General features: G+C 42.1%; 2 protein-coding genes across 2 annotated transcripts; both read left to right on the top strand.

Annotated features, from left to right (window-relative positions):
* The first annotated feature begins 798 nt into the window (after positions 1-798).
* Positions 799-4,980, top strand: LOC121237946 (protein SIEVE ELEMENT OCCLUSION B-like). Its single transcript, XM_041134884.1, has 7 exons — positions 799-1,079; positions 1,402-1,506; positions 1,810-2,264; positions 2,546-2,655; positions 2,907-3,040; positions 3,192-3,698; positions 4,061-4,980. Exons 1-7 carry the CDS (start codon positions 867-869, stop codon positions 4,703-4,705), a joined length of 2,169 nt encoding a protein of 722 aa, XP_040990818.1. The 5' UTR covers positions 799-866; the 3' UTR covers positions 4,706-4,980.
* A 15,803-nt stretch (positions 4,981-20,783) lies between these two features.
* Positions 20,784-21,314, top strand: LOC121236622. The gene has a single exon (XM_041133064.1). The coding sequence runs from the start codon at positions 20,784-20,786 to the stop codon at positions 21,312-21,314; it is 531 nt and encodes a 176-aa protein (XP_040988998.1).
* The last annotated feature ends 4,607 nt before the right edge of the window (positions 21,315-25,921 follow it).

The following is a 25,921-nucleotide window of genomic DNA, read 5'->3' on the forward strand; positions in this document are numbered from 1 at the left end:
AGAATTCCATGCATGATGTAAGAACTAAAGCAACGTTCAGCTTTATTGTTTCCCTTTTTACATTTATTTCTATCTGTCTGTATATATGTGCATATAAAATATATAATATATTATAATAATGTCAATCGCATGATATATAGGAAATTCTTTCAATTTTGGTAAGATGGTACGTACAAGCAAAACCCTTTTCTACTGCTTTAATAATATTGCTGGCACAGTATTTAAATGTTTAATTCCTCTAGATATTATATTAAACGGTAAAAGATCAGAATATGAGATACAAAGGGGTAATTAAAGTAAATATAATGATAGTTGCAGTCATGAGTGTGCAAGCATCGCGTAATTATTTTTAAAAAAGTAAATATACTGGATCTATACGGAAAAAAAATTAATCTTTTAATAGTAAATCTCACTCTTTTTTAAAATAATTGTACAGTACTTTTATACTTTACGACTGTATGTAACATTACTTTTATACAAAATCAAGCGTACATATGACTGGCATATGACGCTGTCAAGAGACAGAAAGTGCAATATGCAGGCATGCAACTATCTTCTTGATCTAGATATATACATATAATATGGCTAACTCATGTACGTGGGTATATCGATCGATCGCTAATTCCCTTTTGATTCGAAAGTCTGGAGACTATTTCCCTTTGTGCTAAATGGGGGCCACATTATAATTGGATATGCCTTTATCTTTAGCTTTATTTAGACCCTCTCTCAAGCAAGGTATAGGTTCACTAATGCTTTAATCCCTTTTCTTCCTATATATAAGGCCTAGACTGTGTAGTTGAAAAACCACACGAACCCTAAGCACCAAATCGTCGACCCCTGATCTCCTGTATCCCAAACTAGTTACAATGGCCGGCGTTATCACTACTACTACAAAACAAGCTCCTAAGACAGATTATCAACGTCATTGGATGTTCGCAGAATCCGATGATAAAGCAATGTTGAAGCAAATTGAGGAAACCCATTTTCCTGATAATCGTGAGTTTGATGTCAAGCCCATTATCCAAATCATCGAGGACATCTTGCGCCGTGCCACTCCTAGTTTTGATGGCGTTCCAAAAGTATTGTTTCGATTAAGATCGATTTTTTAAGTTCTTTTATGAATTTTATGTTAGAGCTTAAAATGCTAAATAAATGTTATAAAGTTGTTTATCTTTCTTCCAGTAGTACTTTAAGCTCCAAGACAGTATCATGATCAGCTAGCTCATGCATGCTATATATATATATATATATATATATACTCATGATATGTTGTCATGCTATTTAGGTTTTACTTGCACTTGTATTTATATATTGCGTAGCTAAAAAAAAGTATAAAAGCAAACAAGTTGAATAACTATTTATGGTAATTAGTGATATGTATCTTGTAATATCCTCTTGTAGGGCACACAAGAACATGTCGATACGGTCGAGGACAAGACTCTTCTGGTTGAGTTTGATCTCCTTTTTGAACAAACGGCACATCTTTTACATAAGATTTCCTGCGAGGTAATTTTCTATACCTGATGTATCATATTCCATTAATCTATAGCATTCTGCATTAACCGTTTGCAGGGAAAAAATTGTGTAGTGCATCGAATATATAACTACATCTACAGAAGCAAAAACTAAACAAAAACAAAAAGGAAAAATAAAAGGTTGCATGTTAGCAGGGGATAAGGGCTAGCTTCTCTCTCAGGCTCAGCATTCTAAAGTTTTTGCATAATATATATATTTATATATAGCACTTGTTTGCAACTTGAAACTGATACTGATATATATTCATGCATGTCTGTACGTGTTTATTGCTAGATATCATGCAAGTTCTCAGGTGGTGGAGATGCACATGCAACAATCATGACGTTGCTCCGCACCCTTTCGATCTATTCATGGGATGCAAAACTGGTTCTAACCATAGCGGCTTTTGCTGTAAATTATGGGGAATTCTCGCTCATTTCTCAACTTCGCCCCACAAATTTACTTGCCAAGTCCGTGGCTTTCCTTAAGCAACTGCCAGACATCAAAGAGCATTCAAAGTCCCTAAAACCACAGTTTGAGGCACTTAGTAAACTCATCGAGGTCATAATTGATGTAACTAAGTGCATTGTCGAGATCAAGGAACTCCCATCTCAGTATATCTCAGATGAAAAGCCACCTTTATTGAGTGCCAAGTCTTATATCCCTACTACTACCTATTGGACAATTCGAGGCATTCTTGCTTGCTCCACACAGATTGCAAGCCTCATAGGCCGTACTTTGGGGCATGAGTGAGTCTACTTCTATGATCCGAAAATAAAGCTCATTCAGTTTTTTTTTTTTTTTTTTCACATATTTGCATAGAGATCTTCTTATAAAACTCAATTAAAAAACTGATCCCGCGGTTAGATGTGATTTATTAGATCTATTTACGTACATTAATATGGTGTCTGTGAACTTTACTTTTGCGAACAAAATATATCTCTTTTTTTTTTTTATATATATGCATGCATACCATGTCATGATTCCAAATGTATATGACATATATACTCTCTGCAACTGAATATTTTAGGTACACTGTATCAAGCACAGAGGCATGGGAACTATCAAGCTTGGCGCATCAGATCAACATTCGACACCAGCATCTCAAGGACCTACTCACTCTCTGTCATCAACAAATAGGTTGGCTATTGATGCTTGATATTCCATTTCTTTTGTTTACATCATGATGGCCGGGTAGATTAAAATAAACAAATTGGTAGCTAACTAATAGAGATTTGAGTTGATATGAATTTGTCATAGTCATCTTGTTTGATATATATATATATATATGCTTAAATTCTTTTTATTAAGTAACTAACTCCTATATACATATATATATATATATATATTAAGGCATATAACTTATAAAGTGCGCCGTGGGATGCATGCAGATGAAAAAATGCGACAGGAAAAAATAGAAATTCTCATACGCATTACTAAAACTCCACAGCTGGACAACATGAAGCTTCTCAAGGAATTGCTGCACCCCAGTGAAGAGCTGGTGATTGGCATGACCAAGAAAAAGGTTAATTTTCTTTCAAATTACACTCCATTGATCCGTTACCTAATTAAGCTCAAAATCTAACGTACTTATAAATATTATGAAACCCAAATTGAGTGGTACTTGATGATCTGTACGTACGTACTTTCGCATGCATGCATGCATGCAAATACAGATAAATATTGAAGTACTAAGGAGAAAGCACGTGATACTGCTCATATCCGGTCTTGATATCCACCAGGATGAAATTATAATTCTCAATCATTATCAAGCTGACCCGTTGGTAAGGCAAGGTCAGAAGATGCATTACGAAATGGTGTGGCTCCCAATTGTGGATAGTGTTGCAATGGCCCAATATTCCCTTGAGGAGAATCGTCGTGATTTTGAGCGTTTGCAGTCAATGATCATATGGAATACAGTGCTCGATCCTTTTGCCATCGAACCAGCAGTCATTGAGTTTGTCAAGAACATCTGGCATTTTGAGAAAAGGACAATTGCAGTTTCTTTGGATCCACAAGGAAAGGTGGCCTCCGAGAATGCACTTCCCATGATGTGGATTTGGGCGAATCTTTCCTTCCCTTTCAGTAAGGAGACAGAGGAAGCTTTATGGAAGTCGACAGAGTATGCTACTTGGAGACTTGAGCTACTTGCTGATTCCGTTGATCCAAGGATAATAGACTGGGTATATATCTCTCATGTCTTACCAACCTTAATTACGCACGATATATCATGTGCACAACCACATGCACACATGACTCCGTATATATTTTTATAGAAATCTTTGGTCTACAAAAAAATATCATAAAAATAAATTTATAAACTGATTAGGTTACTTCTTGCGAGTACATTAGATTACAAAACTATTTTTTCTATAAAGTAGATCTAACGAGTACATTAGATTATAAAACTATTTTTTCTATAAAATAGATCTAACATATCGCATCTAATAATATATATCAGTTTGTAAACCTTAGCATGCACTTCTTATATTTCTAAGTATGCATGCCTGCTTATAGTTGACTGGCTTGTTAATTTCTTTATCAGATGACAAAAGAGAATACTTTCATATGCTTGTATGGAGGTGATGACATTGAGTGGATCCGGAAATTCACAACAGAAGCAAAAGCTGTTGCCAAGAATGCTAAAATCACTCTTGAACTGTTTTATGTGGGAAAGAACAATGTAGCAAGGGAGAGGATGAGGAAAATCACTGAAATAATCGCCAAAGAAGAGCTTAGTGATTGCTGGACAGGAACAGAGCTGACATATCTGTGGTACTTTTGGGTAAGGCTGGAGAGCATGTTGTACTCAAAAATGCAGAGTAAAAAGACAGCCGAGAATGATGCGGTAATGAAGGAGCTCATGACTGTGCATAGCTTCAATGGTGGGGAGCAAGGATGGGCAGTAGTGTGCAGATCATTAAGTGATGAAATGGCGAGAGGGAATGGAGAGATTGTTCTGAAAAGCCTGCAAGAGTTCGAAAAATGGAAGGAACAGGCTGAGAATAATCGGTTTGTGCTAGCACTCAGAGATCATATGGAGAAGCTTCACACACCAGAACACTGCACCCGCCTCATCCTTCCTGGGACGACAAGTACTGGGGGCATCCCTCCAGATCAGAAGGTCGTTTGTGCAGTTTGTTACCGTCCTATGGAGAGGTACTTGTTGTACCGCTGCTGTACCGATTAAGTCACGTACGTATATATATATATATGCATGCATGGTTGACTTCATTATGACCATGCATTTCATACGTACGTACGTAAGATGACTGAACGTACGTAAGATGACTGACCTCTACGTACAAGAAATAAAATAAACATAGTATTTTATATATGGTATTCCTGTAAGGATTGATATATATATGTCTCGTCTGCGCACGCGCGCGTATGTGTGTACTCCTAATCTAGGATGGGGCAGTACGTTTGAGTCTGTCGCTAGTAATAATAAAGTGTTTGCTTTTTTGGAGTTTGTACCAATTAATGTGACTCTCTCTCTCTGTGTAAATAATTGGTCATTTTAAAATGGCCGGATCGGTAGTACTCGATCGGGCGCCAGTGTATCCATGCTTAAATTTTTTTCGAAACAAAAAAAAAAAAGGTGGTAATAAATAATAATAATAAATTAAACAGTAAATTTCTGAAGGTAATTGTCCAAGTTCCTTAATTGGATTTCCGATGGATATATATCCAAAGTTTTTCTTCAAATTATGTAGGAAGATAATTCTCATGATCTGTACCAAGTCATGTACAAGGCTAAATCATTCGTGTAATCCTTATACTCGTTAGAAATCCGCAAAAGCGATAGAGAGCGATAGCGACTACGGTGTTTCGGTTTGGGTGTAGTGTGTAGAGATGGTTGCCGCCGGGGGCCCTTCTGGCTCTATGTTGGCTAGGCGACTAAGGACCTTTGTCGATATGGTGGGGCAATCTCCACAACCACTTCCGGTGGTCGACATTCCTCTCCGTCCTGCTAAAGTCATTGATGGGGAGTTTTGTGTTTTATTTTCAAAGGAAGAGATAGACAGATTTGCGGTGCCTTTCAAGTTCTCCATGGTCCTAAAATTTTTACGTAAACGCCCTACATTAGATGTGATTCGATCGTTCATTCGTAGTCGTTGGGGGTTGGAATCCCAGCCAGTGGTATCGGCTATGCGAAGGCCTCATAATGTGTTTATTCGATTTTCAAATGAGACAGATTTAATGAAGGCACTATTGAGGGAAGCTACGGATATTGATGGAGTTACTTATAGAGGTTTCCATTGGTAGCCAGATTTTAATGAAGATAAAGAACCATCTATGGTGCCTGTTTGGGTGGTTCTTCCTGGTTTACCACCAAATTTTTACCATGAATCTTTATTAAAGAATATCACAGCCCCTATTGGTCGGTTTTTGCATTGGGATAACTCAACGAGGTGTGCCACAAGAATGGATGGGGCTTGGGTATGTATCGAGATGGATGCGGCGTTAGAACCTATTCATGGGGTCTGGATTGGGATTCCTCATCAGGAGTCTAGTTTTTATGTTGTGATGGAATATGAGAACTTGCCAGCGTTTTGCTGCCAATGTAATATTCAAGGGCATAACTCAAAAACTTGCCGCTGGAAGGATGAATGTAAGAAGAAATTGACCTGAAAAACAAAAGAAGGAGACAAACAGGTAGACGTGGACAATCAATATGGGAAGGAGGTTCATGACTTGGTGGGTCTGAATAATACAGATGATGACCAACATGTAGACGTCTCTTTGCACCTGGATGGGAATGGAGATGGTTTACCATTAACTGTCATGGAGGTAAATGATTTGGAGGAACCATTAACTGACGTTGTTCAAAATGCAGGTGTCTCTTTGCACCAGGAGGGGAATGGTGAAGGTCTGCCGTTAAACATGATTGAGGTAGAAGAGGGAGAGATAAATGATGGGCTCTTGGAAAACATGATCTCGCTCGAACCGTTGATTGAAGGAAATACTTTAGCGATATAATCATTGCAGACTCCAGGTTCTGAGAGTGCGCCAGAGGTAATCGTGTATGCTGAAGAAGAAAATAATAGGAGGGTGGATGCAGTTGGGAGTGATCTGGGTGGATGTCAAATGGTGGGAGCAGAGGATCAGATACAGATGCAGGTGGACGACGCTTTATGTGATTCTGTGCTACATGGTGGGTGGGTGTCAGACCCCGAAGGCGCTGTTGTAGAACATTTGAGTAAAAGGAAAGGTTGTACATCTGATAGTGATACTCTCGGAAAGAAAAAGGAAGGCAAGCAGGAGAAAACTCTTTGTAGCTCTACTCGGGTTCCTAGCAAACCTTCACGTTTGAATTTATGACGTGTACACCATTATTCTGAAATATCCGTGGTCTGGGATCGTCACGGAGGAGGTTATCTAAGTTAGTAAGGAAGATGAAAGTGAATTTGCTAATGGTGGCTGAGCCTTTCGTTAGTGAGCCCAGGATGGTAGTCTTAAAAAATAAAATGAAGTTTGAAAATTGTTATTCAAATCAAAGCCTTGGAGGTAAACTATGGCTGCTTTGGGGGGGTGGTATGCAGATCTCGATAATAAACACCAGTGCCCAACATGTTACAGTTGCTATATTCTTTGAATCTCGATGGATTTATGCTTCTGTAATCTATGCTAAATGTAATCATATAGAACGAAGGGAGCTATGGAGTCGACTCCAACAGGATATGCCACAAGATGCACAATGGCTCTGCCTGGGTGATTTCAATATTATACGTGGGGATGATGAACACTATAGGGGCAGACCGCAGTTGAGAATAGCGATGGAAGAATTCAATGTTTTCATTGATTCCTGTGGCCTTTGTGAAATGAAAACTACTAGGAGCAAGTTCTCTTGGTGTAATGGGCGGCAAGGTCTAGCTAGAAGCTGGTCAAAGTTAGGTCGCTATTTAATGAATGTTGAGGCAACTGCAATGTTGCCTAATGCTTTCCTTAATTACCTGCCATGGACAGCATCAGACCATGCTCCTATGTCTTTTATGTTGAAGCCGATTGTTTCTCGTTATGGTCCTTCACCTTTCAAGTTCCAACAGATGTGGATATCCCATGAGGGATTCAGAAATGTGGTTAAAGAAGCATGGCAGGAAGATCATGGATTGTCAGGTCTTTATGGCTTAGGTTGTAAAATAAAAAAACTGAAGCGTGTCCTCAAGGATTGGAACGCCCATGTTTTTGGCCACACGTAGACTAAAATTGCAAGCTTGGAAAGGAAAATAGAAGGAATAGAAATGCAGATCCAACCAGGTTTCTCGGAGGAGTTGGAATCGGATTTATTAATGGCAAAAGAAGAATTAACTCTGTGGATGCAAAGGGAAGAAACTAAGACTATCTCAACAAGCGAAGCTCAATTGGATGGAGAAGGGGGAGGCATCCACCCAATGTTTTAAATACTTTACTGCTATGTCGAAGCCTCTTGTGCAGGAAATGAGATTGAGGGATGGCTCTGTTTTAGATAGTCCCGAATCAGTCCACAATGGTGCAGTAGAATATTATAGTACCTTTCTTCGGGCTAGGCCTTGCAGAGAGTTATCGGACCTTTCTCCATATGTTGAGTGTTGTCTTGGAGCAGGACAATAGTGGGATTCTTAAGCTCCCTTCAATCCAAGAGGTGAAAGAGGCCATGTTCTCTATTTCGGTTGATAGCAGCCCGAGCCCAAATGGCTTTGGCTCAGGCTTCTATCGGTCATGTTGGGATATAGTGGAAATTGATGTGGTGAGTGTAGTAAGAGAGCTATTCCGTGGGAGTCCTATTCCACGGTTTTACTCGGCGTCTTATCTTGTCCTAATTCCAAAGGTGCAACAGCTGGAAGGCCCAGCTTATCAACCTTCAATATTCCTTTGAGTCGATGAGGAACATCACCGAACTGCAACCATTTCCCAGATCATCTCCCAGAGGCCATATGCACTAGATAATCCACCCCTGCATTGCCTTCCCTATAAATCTGCCGAATCACAACCTGCATTCTAGAAAGAATTTCTTGAATTTCCTCCCAATAATCGTCAAGATACCAAATACCACATCTTCCTTTTTCCAACCAGTTTACTATTAAAAGGGAAACCATTTCCACTTCCACCTTATGAATTCCTATCTCTCTACACTGTCTCAAGCCAAAAAGAAGTGCCAAGAGTTCCGCCGCATTATTTGTTCCTTGGTCTAAACATTCCGCAAACGCCAACATTAGCCTCCCTTCATCATCCCTTATGACTCCCCCCTCTCCCATACGTCCTGGATTTCCCAGAAAACTGCCATCTACATTTAGTTTAGACCGCCCATTAGCAGGTTTGTGCCAACGAACAAGACTAACTTGCTTCCGTTTCAGAGTCTTCAATGGGATAGAGAAAGCCTGCTACACTTGTTCATCACCAGCATGCCATTTCTTTCCAGCTCTTATCCGAAGTCCCACCCAAGCAATGGCTACTTTTATCGACAGCCAAAGGGCCTCCATCGAATTTCTTTTTCCTTCCATACGCGCTTTACACCTCCAGACCCATAGAGACCATGTGACAATAACAGGTACAAGTCCCAGCAAATTACCTGTTTGAGAAGAATGTGCTGCCCTTCGGAACCAAAGTTCCATTTTATCTTTCCATTTATGGTCTGGGTCAAATGCAATATCGAGTTGTACTGAAGCACGGCGCCATACTTCCTTTGCCACCAACCTTGTAGCGAGAACATGATCCTCTCTACATTTCCCCCTATACAACATTCACACTTGGAGACCATCGGAATCCCCAGTGTACTCACACGGCCATCCACACTAAGGCAAGAGTTCATTGCCTTCCAACAGGTAATCAAATATTTTTTTGATAAAGCTGCGTTCCACAACCAGTCCGACCAAGATGATTTTGGTCCTCTAACACGTACACACTCCCAAGCAGATTTGGAAGAAAATTCTCTATTGGTATTCAGTTTCCATATAAGTATATCTGCACCTTCCTTATGTTTGCCAAGACACTCCAGGATTTCTTCCAGTTTGTTATCACCCACCAAACTCCTTGTTAAATCCACATCCCAACCATTGTGGAGTCGGCAATCCTGCACCTTCAACTTGGGCCAATTAGAGATAACTAAATCATCCACTAGAGCTCCCGACTTTAGCCAGTTATCTCTCCAAAAGGAGACCTTCTCATCCCGTATATGCCATGCCGAGTTACTCAATACCTTTGGAATTACCTCCATAATACATCTCCAAAATTTCGAGCCTTTCTTTGAATCAATTAGAGTGATATGCTGATCTTTGATGTACTTTGCTGAGACAAAATTAACCCATAAAGAATTTTGTGTAAGCAAATTCTAGGCAAACTTCATAAATAAAGAAACTTGAACTTCCTCCAAATTCCTCAATCCAATGCCCCCCTCCAGCGTAGCTTTACAGAGCCTATGCCAAGCAAACCACTTTCATTTTGGTTTCCCATCAGAGGATCCCCAGAAGAAGCTACTCATGATCCTGTTTAAAGAAGCAGAGACAGCCTTTGGTGCTTGAACAATAGAAAGAAGATGGACTGGCATACTAGCCACTACATGCCGTAACAGAAGGGTTCTAGCACCAAAAGACAACATTCTGGATTGCCAACCCTCCAAACGCCCTCTAATACGGCCCAACAAATCATCAAAATGAGACACTCTTAGGCGCCCAGAAAATAACGGAGCCCCCAAATATTTCACAGGAAAAAGGCCTTCTGTAAAAGATGTTAAATGCAATAACCGTCTTCGCCTACCAGAAGGGATATACTTAGAGAAGAAAATGGAAGATTTTTCTTTATTCACCACCTGACCAAACCAATCCTCATATAGATTGAAAATGTCCCTGATTCTTTTAAGGGAGGGTGTCCCTCCATTAGCAAAACAATAACGTCATACTCATACAATAAATGGGATATGAGCGGAGCACCTCGCGGATGTGAGAAGGGAATGATTTTTCCACCTTCAAAATTATGCTTCAACAACCGAGATAGCATCTCCTCCACCAAAATGAATAAGAAAGGCGACAAAGGATCCCCTTGGCGTAGACCACGACCACTTGGAAAAATACCTTTCGACTTACCATTCATAACAACTGAGAACCATGGGGTTGAAATGCAATTCCGAACCAGATCACAAACCCCTGGGGAAAAACCAAAAGCTTTCATCACATGTAGGAGAAACTTCCAGTCAATGCTATCATATGCCTTTGCCATATCCACTTTTATAAAAGCATTCCCACCCCGAGTTGGTTTATTAAGCATATGAATCATTTCTTGGGCCAAAGCAATATTTTCAAAAATACTACGACATGCCAAAAAAGCTCCTTGCTCTGGGGAAATGATTCTACTCAGGATAGGAGACAACCTTTGAACTAGAATCTTAGAGAATACCTTGTATACCACAGAGCATAGGCTTATCGGTCGAAACTTGTCAAAGCCCGATGGATATGTGATAGTTTCGGTTGTTATGTTTTGATTGTCATTTTGTCCTATAATGTACCTGGGTTCTCTCCCCCTTAGTGAGGTTCTTTAATAAAGCAGTTTGAATTTAAAAAAAAAAAAAATCTCATGATCGGTTTGTATTCAAACCATCCCAATTTTATAATATTAATCTGATCCCGTTAATCGTATTAAAATATATTATTTTTTCATATATTCAAATGACGCATGATCATAATTTATAACTTTTCAAGCTCGATTAATATATATATATATATATATATATATTTCGAATAAACACATAAATAGTATTAGTAGTACTCCGGTCGACTGCGAGAGTCACCTGCAGCCAATAGAGGCTCTACTAAGTAAAGATTCACTCATCGTATTTTCTTTCGCGAGTAACATGTTCGTGTAAGTAGAAACAGAATATGGTATGAAAATATTATTATTCCACTCTGCCAGTAGCTTTACATAGAATACAAGATATATACTGTTGCCAATAAATGGTAATATTAAGACAAGAGTCCAAATGAGGAAAGTATTTCTCTAGGTTATGTATTAAATGAACATATTGTCCTTTTATATACAAGGGAAATGATAGGCAGGAAAAATAAAATTAACTAACTAACTAACTCTAATACCCTCCCCTCAAGCTGGAGCATGAATGTCAATGATGCCAAGCTTGGAAACCAGAGAAGAGAACAAAGAAAAACCAAGTGGCTTTGTGAAACAATCAGCTAGTTGATGATGAGATGAAACATGAAATGGTTTGATAATTCTAGCTTGAATCTTGTCACAGATGAAATGGCAATCGATCTCTATATGTTTCGTGCATTCATGGAAAATTGGGTTGAAGGCAATGTGAATAGCAGCCTTGTTGTCACAGTACAATGCAGCAACTTGAGAAGAAGAAACTTGTAAATCATGAAGCAATGAAATAAGCCAAACTACTTCAGAAACAGCAGTAGCCATAGCTCTATATTCTGCCTCGGCTAATGATCTTGAGACTGTTAGTTGTTTCTTTGACTTCCATGAAATAAGAGAGCTACCAAGGAAGATGCAAAAACCAGTAATAGATCTTCTGGTGTCACTACATGCAGCCAATCAAAATCAACAAAAGCATTTAAATGAAGAGTAGAAGGAAAAAACAACCCTTGACCAAGTGAGGCTTTAAGATATTGAAGCACTCGATAAGCAGCATGTAGATGGGGCTGCCAAGGAGAATCCATAAATTGACTGAGTGTATGAACTGCAAAAGTTATATCTGGTCTGGTTATAGTAAGATAAAGCAGCCTACCCACCAAACATCTATAAGTTGTAGGATCATCTACAAGTGGCCCTTCAGATCGAGTAAGCTTGGGATTTTGTTCCATGGGAGTATTGACAGGTTTGGAACCCAAATAACCATTGTCTGAAAGTATTTCCAGAGCATATTTTCCCTGAGAAAGAGAAATTCCGGTGTTGTTTCTAGCAACTTCCAGTCCCAAAAAGTATTTTAAAGATCCAAGATCTTTAAGTTTAAATTTTTGATCGAGAAAGGACTTGAAGGAATTAACAGATTCTATATCATTGCTTGCAATGAGAATATCTTCAACATCTACCAACAATGCAATGAAATTAGAACCTTGAGATCTAGTAAAGAGAGAGTAATCAGTCTTTGACTGTACAAAACCATGTTCAATAATGGTAGAAGAGAATTTAGCAAACCATTATCTTGATGCTTGTTTCAAGTCATATAATGACTTATTGAGTCGACAAACTCTAGTATCTCCTTTATCACCAAAACCTGGAGGCTTGGACATATCTACCTCTTCTAACAAATCCCCATGGAGAAAAGCATTGTTGACATCTAATTGAATTAGATGCCAACCTTTAGCTGCGGCTATAGTTAAAAGGCACTTGACAGTGACCATCTTAGCAACTGAACAGAAGGTGTCAAAGTAATCAACACCTTCCTATTGGGTGAATCCCTTGGCAACTAGTCTTGCCTTATACCTCTCAAGAGTTCCATCACATCTAAGCTTTACTTTATAGACCCATTTGCATCTAATTGTACTTTTTCCAGGTGAAAGAGTGGTTAAAGTCCATGTATTATTGTGTTCCAATGCTGCAATTTCCTCAACCATAGCAAGTCTCCAATGAGGAAACTTGACAACTTGATGATAATATTGAGGTTCATCATTAGTGGAAAGGGCTAAAGTAAAAGCTTTGTGTTTATGAGACAAAATAGAATATGAAATGGAATTTGAAAGAGGATATTGCTTACTTGATAAAGGACCAGAAACATGAATTGGAGAAGATGGGGAGCAAGCCTTTGAAGATGCCAAATGGCAATGGTAATCCTGCAAATAACCAGGTGGCCTATGTACTCGAGAAGATTTTCTGATTAAAGGATTAGAAGAGTCAGGAACAATAAGATTTTCTGGAAGAGGATCAGTTTGAATAGATTCAATTGGAACAGAAAAAGGTCCAGAAACTTCAGAAATGGGTTGGGGAAGAACAACAGAAGATGGGGTGGAAATATGAGAGATATTTGTAGACATTGACAGGAAGGGAAAGATATGTTCATGAAAAAAAATATCTTGAGACACAAAAGTCAAATGAGAATCAAGATCATAAAGTTTATAGCCATTGATTGCAAGAGGATATCCAATGAAAACACATCTATGAGCTCGAGGAGAGAATTTGGATCTATTTTGAGCAAGAGTTGAGGCATAACAAAGTGATCCAAATACTTTGAGATGATCATAAGTAGGTGGTTTGTTGAAGAGTAATTCATAGGGAGTTTTATTGTTCAACAGAGGAGAAGGAATCCTGTTGATCAAATATACTGCAGTAAGTATACAATCAGACCAAAAATTTAAGGGAAGATTGGACTGAAAAAGAAGAGCACGAGCAACATTAAGGATGTGCTGGTGCTTTCTTTCAACATCTGAATTTTGTTGAGGAGTGGCTACACAAGATAATTGATGCAAGATTCCTTTGGTGGGAAAAAAATGATGCATAGCAAACTCACTGCCATTATCAGTATGAATGATTTTAATTCTAAAATTGAATTGATTTTCAACCATAGCAGTAAAATGTTGTAATAGAGCTCAAGCATTAGATTTAGATTTTAACAAGTAAACCCAAGTGCTACGAGAATAATCATCTACTATGGTTAGAAAATACTTGAAACCTTCTATAGATTGAGACTGAAATGGCCCCCAAATATCACAATGTATAAGCTCAAAGGGAGAAGTAGAATTAGTCTGACTATTAGAAGGGAAAGGTAACCTTTTGTGTTTAGCAAGATGACAAACATTACAAGGTATAAGATCGTTATCAGGAATAGAAGAAACTATATGAGATAACAATTTCATTCTGGAAAAGGAGAGATGACCCAACCTTCTATGCCAAACATCAAAATTATTAAGACTAGCGGAATGAACAGAATGTGAAAGAGAAGTAGGATCAAAAGACACAACTTGTGATTCAACAGGAGGATCTGGTTGTTGCAGTAAGTATAATCCTTCTTTGGCTTTACCCTTCCCAATCATTCTCCAATGGATAAGGTCCTGAATTAGGCAAGCATCACGCAAAAATATTATACAACAGGAAGAAGAAGTTGTTAATAGAAGAGAGGAATGGACCATATGATCTGTAGCCCCAGTGTCGATGATCCAATCAGCAGAAGTAATTGATGAATTATGAATGTTCTTAATGGAAAATACAAAATGTTGAGGAGATGAATTAGGTATTTTACTCGAGAGATGATCAAGAGAAATATGAGATGTTACATTAGCTGTTTGTGATGAAGAGGCATGAGACTCAGAATGGAGAAGTGCAAGAAGTTGTTGGCATTGGTGTGGTGTGAGAGGGAAAGCAGAATTAGGTTCAGATGCAATGACTTGATGAGTTGAGGATGACGATTTGGCTTTGGATCGATATCCAGGAGGATATCCATGCAGTTTGAAACATTTATCCAGGGTATGTCCTAGAATGGCACAATGAGAGCAAACAGGCCTGTCACGGTGACTTGAAGCTTTGCTTGTATATGGAGGTTTAACAGAGGAAGACAAAGCCGCAGACTGAATGTTTGGAAGTAAAACCGAGCCAATTTCACGTTGACGTTCTTCTTGAAGAACAAGAGAGAAAACCTTGTTGATAGGAGGTAGCGGCTCAATAAGAAGGATCTGACCACGATCGTGAGAGTAGGAATCATTTAATCCCATCAAGAAACGCATCACGTACTCTTGTTGTTGCAAATCTACCAAGGCACGTAATCCTCCACATGAACAAACAAGTAAGGGCCTATAATTCATCAATTCATCCCATAGGCCTTTCATTTTGAGTGAAATACGAACTCACAGAGAGATCAGCCTGTGTGAGAGAAGCAATAGCTTTCTGGAGTTGAAAGATTCGTGGTCCATTACCTTGAGAGAACCTTTCTTTAAGATCGGACCACATTTCTTTGGCTGAATCTACGTATATCACGCTGGCAGCAATTTATTTAGACAAAGAATTGAGGATCCAGGACAAGACCATATTATTGCATCTGGTCCAGGAAGAAAACAGAGGAGATGTGGTCGGAGGTGAAGAGGATGAGCCATCGATGAAGCCAACCTTATTTTTGGCAGTCAAGGCCATAAGCATGGACCTATGCCATGTATGGTAGTTGTCGCCTGTAAGAGCTTGAGTGACCAGCAGAGACCCTGGACTATCTCCATGATGAAGATAGTAAGGGTTTGAAGCATCCTCAGGAAGAGCCGAAGAAGAAACAGACGAAGGAGAAGCCATGTTAGTGCGCAGATGAAGAAAAAACTACTGATACCATATTAAGACAAGAGTCCAAATGAGGAAAGTATTTCTCTAGGTTATGTATTAAATGAACATATTGTCCTTTTATATACAAGGGAAATGATAGGCAAGAAAAATAAAATAAACTAACTAACTCTAATAGGTAACCATGTTTACAAGGATTTGATTGACAAAAGCTAGAGTACATTTGACAATTGTTGGAGTTAAGAGAGCTAGCTGTCATGCACAATTGGGGAAATGATTTGTTGCCTTGTATGTGAGACGTGATCTTCAGCAGAGGAATGCTTCTCATGATTTTCGGTGGTGATAGGTTGTGCATTAACATGCCCCCACAAGTTCAACGGGAGGGAGCAAATGTTGAGCTTGTCTCGTAAGAATGAGAATTTTACCGTGATTAATGGTTTGGTAAGGACATCTGTTAGTTGATCCTTGCCAGAAACAAAACGGACAATAAGTTACCATCGAGCCACATTTTCACAAATAAAAGGATGACATTCAATCACCACATGTTCAGTGCGAGCATGAAAAACCGGACTAACTTAGAGATAAGTGGCATCAATGTTGTCGCACCATAAGGTAGGTGGCTAATGAAGAAAAATGCCAATATCTTTGAGAAGACTTTGTAACCATATGAGTTCTGCTGTGGAATTTGCCAGTGCTTTGTATTCAGCTTCAATGCTTGAGCGAGCAACAGTCTTTTTTTTTTTTTGGAAATCCAGGAAAAAAGATTTGACCCGAAATAGATAAGATACCCACTAGTAGACCGCCGATCATCAGGGAGCCTTGCCCAATCGGCATCAGAGAAAGCCTGTAACTGAAAAGATGAGTTATGATTGATGAACAACCCATGAGTTTGGGTGGATTTGAGATAGTGAAGAATTCGCTTGACAGAGGTCCAATGGTGGACTGTGGGATGTTGCATGTATTGACAGACTTTATTGATAGCAAAAGATAAGTCGGGTCAAGTAAGTAGAAGGTAATGTAATGCTCCAATTGTACTTCGATAGAGAGTGGGATTTGAGAATGAATCACCTTCAATTTGAGAAAGGGACTGAGATGAAGACATGGGCGTGGATATAGGCTTTGCATTGGACATGTTGGTCTTTTGGAGAATATCAGAGATGTATTGAGATTGACTCAAGAAAATGCCTTCAGATTGCACAGATGTCTCAATGCCCAAGAAAAGATTTAGAGGACCAAGATCTTTAACTGGAAGATCAACCCGAAGCTGTTGAATGAGATTAGCAATCGCAGCCTTAGAAGAGCCGGTGACCAAGATGTCGTCCACATAAATGAGAAAAAAGATTTGCACCACTTGAGTTCTGTATATAAACATAGAGGTATCTGCTTGTGAAGCTTGAAAACCCAATTCTAAAAGCAGATGACTTAGCCTCGAGTACCAAGCACGCGGTGCTTGCTTAAGTCTGTAATTGCTTTCTTAAGTTTGCACACGTGATAAGGAAACTGAGGATGGAGAAAACCTTGTGGATAAGCCATATAGACCGCTTCAGAAATTTCACCGTAAGGCATTTTGCACATCAAGTTGGCAGATGGGCCAACCACGAGTGACGAAGATGGAAAGAACCAGTCGAATGGTTTGGGGCTTGATCACTGAACTATAAGTTTCATTATAGTCGATATCGGGTTGCTGCGTGAATCCATTAGCCATGAGCCTTGCCTTGTAACTCTCGATACTGCCATCAGCCCTTCTCTTTAACAGGTACACCCATTTCGAACCAACCAAATTTATGGAAGGGTGGTAAGGCACAAGAGACCAGGTTCGATTTTGTAATAGAGCATCAAACTTGGTGGTCATGGCTTGATGCCAATTAGGGTCTTTGGATGCAGCAGTTAAAGATGTAGGTTCCAGTGAAGAAGGCGCGACTGCAGTTGTCATGGCTTGAGAGGGATGCCGCATGGTGTCGTCTGTATAGCATCTAGGCTTCACAATATTATTCTTGAGGCGTGTGACCATTGGATGGGTGGGTGGAGCAGCGAGTAGTGGAGAAGACGATGTTGAAGCTGTGGACAAAGTGAAGATAGGTATTAGAAGCAAGAAGTGCTCAGCCAAAGGTGGAAAGAGAACCGGAACAGCAGTGGGTGGAGATAAAACAGCAAGTGAAGTGTCGGTGGAAGCGAAACCAAAGTAGCAGGAGCATCAGTCTATTACATTGGAGGGTGGCTCGCTAGAGAAGATGAAGTCGTGGCCTTAGATTGCTAGGCTTGTGGGCCAGTGGAGGAAGCATGTAGTTGGCCCATTGTTGAATCCCTTTCTAGCTTTGATTGGACTTGCAAAAAAGGAAGATATGCTACAACATTTTGAACTGTAGAAGTGTTAGAAGTTTGGGCCGAATGAGGCGGGCTTCATCAAAACAGACATCTCTAGAAATATAAGTGTGGCTCATGGGCTAATGGAGACATTTGTAGGCTTTATGTGAAGAACTATAGCCCTTAAAAATACACAATTTTGACCAATATTCCATCTTGTGAGAGTTATAGGAACGTAAATTGGGCCAACAAGCACATCCAAAAGTTTTAAAAATTTTGTATTCACGCTTAACATTGTAGAGACATTGAATGGGTGATTTGTTGTGTATAACTGGAGAATGAAGATGATAAATAAGGAAACATGCAGTTTGAAAAGTATCAACCAAAAAATGTTTTGGCACACCAGCATGGACCATAAGAAAGGGCCCAGTTTTAACAATATGCATGTGTTTTCGTTCAACAGTCCCATTTTGCTCATGAGTATGAGAGCAAATGAGATGATGTGAAATACCGATTAAACGAAAATAGGTGTTTAAACGACGATATTCAACTCCCCCCCCAAAAATCAGTTTGGATTGCCTTGATTTTAGTCCCAAATAGGCGTTCCACAAATAATTCAAAATGATAGAAAGTATTCTTAACATCAGATTTGCAAGCAAGAGGAAACAATCAAGTGAATTTTCTAAAATCATTAACAAAAGTGACATATTATCAACCATCACTAGAAGGAATGGGGGACGGGCCCCAAACATGAGAGAAAACTAAATCTAAAACATTTGTTGACCTAGATGGTGACAAGTAAAAGGGAAACTTGTGACTCTTTACTTGTTGACAAGAGTCACAAACAAAAGGAGCCTTATTTGAGGATATTGGAAGTACATGAGAGGATAAAATTTGCTTGACCAAGTGGAGATCAGGATGACCAAGACGGTTGTGCCAAGTTTGAAGAGATGCTTTTTCCCCCAATGAAAGCAACCATGGTCGTGGAAAGCTGAAGACATGGAGAAAAAGAATAAAGGTCATCTTTAGTTGGTCCTTGGAGGAGGATGTTCCCCATAGTGAGATCCTTGACACAGAAAAAAACCAGGGTCACATTCAAAGAAAACATTATTATCACATGTAAATTGACTAACAAATAATAAGTTTTCTGAATGAGAGGAACATGAAGAAGTTGTTTCAAAAATTACTTTTTAGAAGGAATTGGAATGATAGAGACACCAGTGTGTGAAATGGATAAGCTTACCCCATTGCCGACTTTGATTTGATCATTGCCCACAAACAGAAAGCAACATCGACGAACATAGAGGGATAGTTTGTATAGATGGAAGAAGGCATGAGGAAGATGACGAAAGGTGTTGAGAATCTTCGCCGAGAAAACGAAGCTTTGAGGAGAAACAACACTGAGTTGCAAAATAAGGTGAGGCCGAGTAGGAACGAGCAGGAAGAATCCCAGAGCACAGGCAAGGTATACGCCGACGAGGAAGGAAGAAAGAAAGAAGATGCATCAAGAGCTACGTCGCCTCATGGACAAATACAAGGAGATGGTGAAGAAGATGGGAGCCTCCTTGTCAGTTAATCAGTTGCTTACCAACACAGAATTAACTTACAGTGCTGAGGTGATGGTTGGGCCGCTACCACGAAGTTTAGAATCCCCCAGATGGACATGTACAGCGGGTCTAGGGACCCCCTTAAGCGTCTAGAAACCTTTAAAACTCATATGACCCTGCACGGTTTTCTAGGGAAAATTGTTAGTAGGGCCTTCCCACTGACCTTGAAGGGGCTGCGACGGGATGGTTCAGGTTGTTGGCACCTAGGTCAATCGAAAACTATGGAGAACTAGCATGCATGTTCCTCACGCAGTTCATGGCTAGCAAGAGGAGAAAACGCCCAGCCACGTACCTTCTAACCGTGAAACAGATGGAGGATGAAAGTCCGAAAGCATACTTGGTCAGGTTCAACAAAGAGTGTATGACGAGGGACGATCAGGATAAGAAGATCACCCTGGCCGCACTCCTTGGGAGCGTATGGCCCCGAAACCCGTTCATGACTGAGTTGGCAAGAAAAATTCCCACCACCCTACGGAAATTCATGGACCAGGCCGATGGTTTCATCAATTCCGAACACATGCTCTGGGCCCAAACGGCGCCCATGAAGACACAATTGGAAGAGGCTAATAGAATGGCCAAGGCCCCAGAGAAGGCCAAAAAGGGACAACAAGACAAGAAGCTAGATGATGCACCCCCTTGAGAGGCCTAAGACCCCGATATGACAAAATCACATTGTCTGTATAAGAAGAAAGCAGGCCAACTACCCAGGAAGCTGGCCGCCGCTACTGCACCAACCACCAAACTAATACTCACAATACTGCCAACTGTATCTACCTCAGGACAAAAGGGGAAGAGGAGAGGCACCCCGCCACCCAACACCAAACTAACTAGTAAAGGGAGCGGGAGTGAAGCCAGAGAGGATTCGACAGGCCAAGAAGAACTGAAAACCCCGGAAGACTACAGGTGGAGCGAGAGCCTCTGCACCTCGGACACCAACCCGCAGAAACTGCCCCCTGGGAGAGATTAGAACTATTGCTAGGGGTTCGCTGATGGAGGTCCAACTTCCTCCGGCAGGAAAGCACATGATAGGAAGGCCCAATACGAGGAAGTGTAACTAACAGACCATCGTCCGTCCATGCAAAGGATGAGCGCCAACGCACCTATCATCTCCTTCGACGAAGAAACGAGGAAGGGGTCCTTTACCCCCATGACAATACTCTAGTGGTGACCATGCTTGTTGCCAACTTCACAACTAAGAGAATCTTCATCAACAACGGCAACTCCGCGGACATTCTCTTTTGGGATGCTTTCACCCAGATGGAGATTGGTCCCGCCCGAAAGTTGAAAGGGTTTTCGGGGGACATGGTTCAACCAGTGGGAACCATCACCCTATCAATCCTGGCCGGCAAAGCCCCTCACACGGCCTTGACGATTGCCAACTTCATAGTGATGAAGGCCCCCTCATCATACAACACCATACTGGGGTGGCTGACCCTCAACAACTTGAAGGTGGTAACTTCAACTTACCACCTAATAGTGAAGTTCCCGACAGCTGTGAGAGTGGGGGAAATCCGAGGCGAACAAGTGTTAGCACATGAGAGTGCAGGAGTTGAAATCGGTGAAGGGGGAGGTTCACACGATGGAAGCTACGGGCCACGACAACGTCCCACCACCTATTCCCCAAGTTTGCCACTAGAGAAGAATAGGTCAGGGATGAGCAGACCTTTAGACAAGTGGAGACAAACAAACCGCTGGAGTTAGCTCCCCTAGATCCAAGCTGCCTTGAGACCACGATCCGAATCGGTAGCAAAATAGGACCCGATATATGGCAAGCCATGAAGCAACTCCTCACAGAGCACCGAGATATGTTTGCCTAGGGCAACAAGAAAATGCCCGGGATCAATCCCGCCACAATCAAACACCACGTTTGCATGGACCCCGTGTCCAAGAAGGTCAGGCAGAAGAGTCGGAGTTTCAACGCCGAGAAATGTGCCTCCATTACCGAGGAAGTCGACATCCTCTTAGCGGCAAGGTTCATACAATAAGCACACCCAAACTAGTTATCCAATATCGTGCTGGTGAATAAGGTCAACGACAAATGGAGAATGTATGTCGACTTCACTGATCTGAACAAAACTTGCCCAAAAGACAGCTTTCCCTGATAGACTTGATAGTGAATCCGCATGGATTTTGAGTTTCATGGATGCTTATTAAGGATACAACTAGATTCGTATGAACCCCGACGATGAGGAGAAAACATCATGCTTCACGAATGGGCTATACTTCTACACGATCATGTCTTTCAGCCTAAAAGATGTAGGGGCCACTTACTAATGGCTGGTCAATTGCATGTGCAAGGAGCAAATAGCTTAGAACATAGAAGTCTACGTGGAAGACTTGCTCATCAAGAGCAGAACCCCAAAACAACACCTAGTCAACCTGTGTGAGGCCTTTGCAGTGCTGCGGGCGGCGCTACCAGATGAAGCTCAATCCGGTGAAGTGTGCATTCGGCATCTAGTCCTGGAAGTTTCTAGGCTTCATGTTCTCCGAACAAGAAATAGATCAACCCAGAAAAGGTGGAGGCCATACTCAACATGGCCCCACCTCAGAATATTAACAACGTACAAAGGCTTACTGGGCTGGTGGCGGCCCTAAATAGGTTCGTGTCCCACTCAACGGACAAGTGCTTACCATTTTTCAAAGTGCTCCAAAAGCCACGGACTTGAGACAGCGAGTACAACCAGGCATTCAAGACCCTCAAGTAGTACCTCGCCAACCTACCACTACTCTGTCAAGCCGAACCAAGAGAAGCCTTGAGCCTGTATCTTTCCTTCTCTCGACACGTAGTCTGCGCGGCCTTGGTACGAGACTTGAAGGGTTCCCAAAAGCTGGTGCACTACACCAGCCTAGCTTTTCGAGGAGTAGAGGTAAGATACCCTAGTAATGACTTCGCCCTGGTAATGACTGCACGACAGTTGAGGCCATACCTCCAATCACACCTGATATGGGTTCTGACTGAAGCCCCCTAAAAAGGATCTTGCAAAGACCAAATGTCTCAGGCCAGTTGATGAAGTGGGCGATAGAGCTGAATGAATTCGACATCAAATATGTCCCCAGAAATACCGTGAAAGGGCAAATGCTGCCAGACTTCATTGTAGAGTTCACTGGTTTCCCAAAAGAGGTCTGAGATCACCTCCCATGAATTCCTGGCATGTCTTCGTCAATGGTTCATCATGCCGAGCTGGCGGGGGAGTAGGGATGCATATTTTTATAGACACTAAAGAAGAAAATAACTGCGCCATTAGGCTAGCATTCAAAAACACCAACAACGAAGTAAAGTATGAAGTGTTGTTAGCCGATTAGTAGTCACCGAGTCTCAGGAGCCAAAGTAGTGGAAGTAAGTGCTAACTCCCATGTGGTCGTCAACCAAGTCTGGGGGAGTTCACCACAAAGAGTGAGAAGATGAAGAAATACTTGATACTGGTGGGGGAAAGACGCAACCACTTCTAGTATTTTGAAATTTAGCAGGTGCCTAGGGCCAAGAACCAGAAGGTCGACAGGTTGGCACAAGCCGCATTTGGGCTAGAAGATGCCCCTCTGCCAGAGCATACCGTGATCAGAATGGTAGAAATGCCCGCAGTTGGAGTTGAGATCTCAAAAATAAGGTCAGGTGCTCCAGAATGGGCCATGGAGAAAATCAAATACTTGGATGCCAATAAACTGCCTGACAATAAATGGGAGGTGAGGAAAATCAAGAACAGAGTAGCATGCTTCACCCTTGTGGACGAAGTCATGTACAGGTAAGGTTACTCCACGTAGGGCCTAAAATGTGTCTCGTCTGAAGAAGCACAGTACGTCCTTGCAGAGATACACGAATAGATGTGTAATAATAGTTATACATAAAACTTATCTTATGGCCTAATCTTAGGATCAGGTTGTTACAAGGAGTCACCGACCCCCTCAGGTGGGGAACCAGATAAGGCCCTGGCGGCACCTACAACGTCATCCTCTTGCGCACCCTCGGGCGTTTCAGCAACCTCCTTCACAGCTTCGTCCACAAGATCAATATAGGCACAACCTCTTAGGGGACTACGGCTTCCTCAACATCCCCTTAAGTCACCGGCTCCCGAGGAACCTCCCGCTCATCCACTGCATTGTCGGTCGACACCTGCCTGGATGGGCGCTCCAAGTCCTCGCCACCTAACAGTTCTGCGTCCCTAGACCCCTATGCTCTACCTCGGCCCTCAGCCTCCATCTCAGGTGAGGTCGCAAGCACCTCACTAACCTCCAGTGCCACCACTAAGGCCTTAGTCTCAAGCGGAACCGCAAAGACCTCCAGTGCCTCCACCACAGCCTCCGTCTCGGGAGGAACAGCAGAGACCTCCCTAACCTCTAGTATAGCCACCACTGCCTCCATCTCAGACACAGCCGTAGGTACCTTACCCACCTCAAGAACCACCTCCTCGGTCGTCGACTCCAGCACTGAGCCAGCTCCCCCTCCCACCGAAAAAATGTATGAGGCCCCAATCTCAATCAAAAGGGCCACCTCTAAAGGCGCTTCCGTCGGGGTGACTTCATGCTCGGGGAGTAATCGAAGGGAGACTTGGGGATAGAGACCCTGTCCTCACTGAGATCGAAAATGAAGGGGTGGTCAACATCCACAACCTCGCCTGCCTCTGCCTGTTCCCCGACAGCAAGGGACCCCACACTCCCTTTCATGTACTCATCGGCCTCCAGGGAGGGGATCATTCCTATGTCAATCTCAAGCAGAAGAATGATGATCTGGGACTCCCTAAGGGCAGGCTCCAAAAGGGCCCAATAGAACCGCAACTCCAGCTCATCCTCTCCCTGAGTGAGGAACTCGGCCCTCCAGCGTTGCCCAGCGGAGTAAGAGATGACACGGCCTGGGAGACGACAAAAGGGACAACAATCCAGGGAGCTTCAGCCATCTCGCTTTCCGGACCCCTAACGATAGGATGGACTAGGCTGCCCCCATGACGACAATCTTGGGAGTAATCTTGGGAGCAAAAGTTGGCAGGATGGAGATGGTCCTGGCCAAGAAACGACAACAGGAGCGCCAAAGGGGCCCATCGATACACCTGAGGAATGTCGCCCACCACGAGAGGACTGTCCGATAGGGGGTGGTAGAGTCGAGTCCGAACTCTTGTCTCCAGACTCCTCAGCCCGGACTTCTTCCCCTTTTCCCTCCAATGACGAGCTATGAGGTCTCTTATGATCTAGGGGAGCTGGGGACCTTAGAGGGATGTGACAATCTTCATAGCAAGTGCACGCCAAGGGGGCCAGGTATCAGCCTATGTTGGCCTCGGTCAGCACGGCGTCAATGTAAACGTCATGTGATGTGACTGCACCCAAGCTCAAATAGTCCCCAATCAAGCCTCGTCCTCCTTCATTGGGATTGCTCGAACCTCTCTGTCCTTCGAACGACCCCCCAGACAATGCATACAGGGAACTCCCACCCCTTAGCGGACACTGAGAAGAATCGTCGAGTCCAGCCCTTGACACGCCTAAACCACGACTACAGCCAGGTAACCATCGACCCATTACGGGAGCAGAAGCTACACAGGTTCCCCTCCAACCTCAGCAAATTGTGGGTGAGGAGGAACTCCTGAACAGTAAGGTCCAGGTAGTCTGTCTCCGTGCCTTCTAGCACCCACCACCAAATGATGCAACAGTACACCAAGATCCTCCACGCGTTGGGGTGGAGTTCTGAAGGAGCCAAGTGAAGGTAGTCCAGCACATCGCAGACCGACCGACAGAAAGGAAGCTGCAGTCCGTTGGAGAACATGGTGGGGCTATAGGGTCACTTTCGTGGCGTAACCCTTAGAATCCATGACCCCTTGGTAGGCCACCGGGACCTCGAGGTTAACAGAGTTCGAGGACACCTCTGACCTCCAGTTATGTCCCTCGAAGGACTGGGACTCGGTCTGGACCTTGGGAGGGGGGTCCAAGCCTCCTGGAGTCCAAGAGGACTCTTACGAGTGAGCGGGGTGTGAGCCCTGGTTAGTAGCACGGGAGGCATTCTTAAGGACCATGAAAAGAAAGAGAAGAGTTGGTCAGAAGATAGCAGAAGGAAAAAAGGGAGCAAAAAGGCAAGAGGGCAAGGGAACGCGGGAATTCAAAAGCTTCGGGAGAAAATAAAGGCAAACAGACCGAGGAAACAAGAGGACTGGACTTAAATAGGCGTCCGCATCGAATGGACTTCCCTAGACAACGGGCTGACATGCCCCACGGAAGGGAGAGTGACTGTGTGAGATCCCTAATTTTCTTGTGTTTTATTTTTCCTAGTATTTATTTATTTTTTGATTATTTAATTGTTTTATTTGTTTATTTACTTTATTTGTGATATT

This window comes from Juglans microcarpa x Juglans regia, chromosome 6S (assembly GCF_004785595.1).
Source record: "Juglans microcarpa x Juglans regia isolate MS1-56 chromosome 6S, Jm3101_v1.0, whole genome shotgun sequence".
In the NCBI taxonomy this organism is placed as follows: Eukaryota; Viridiplantae; Streptophyta; class Magnoliopsida; order Fagales; family Juglandaceae; genus Juglans; species Juglans microcarpa x Juglans regia.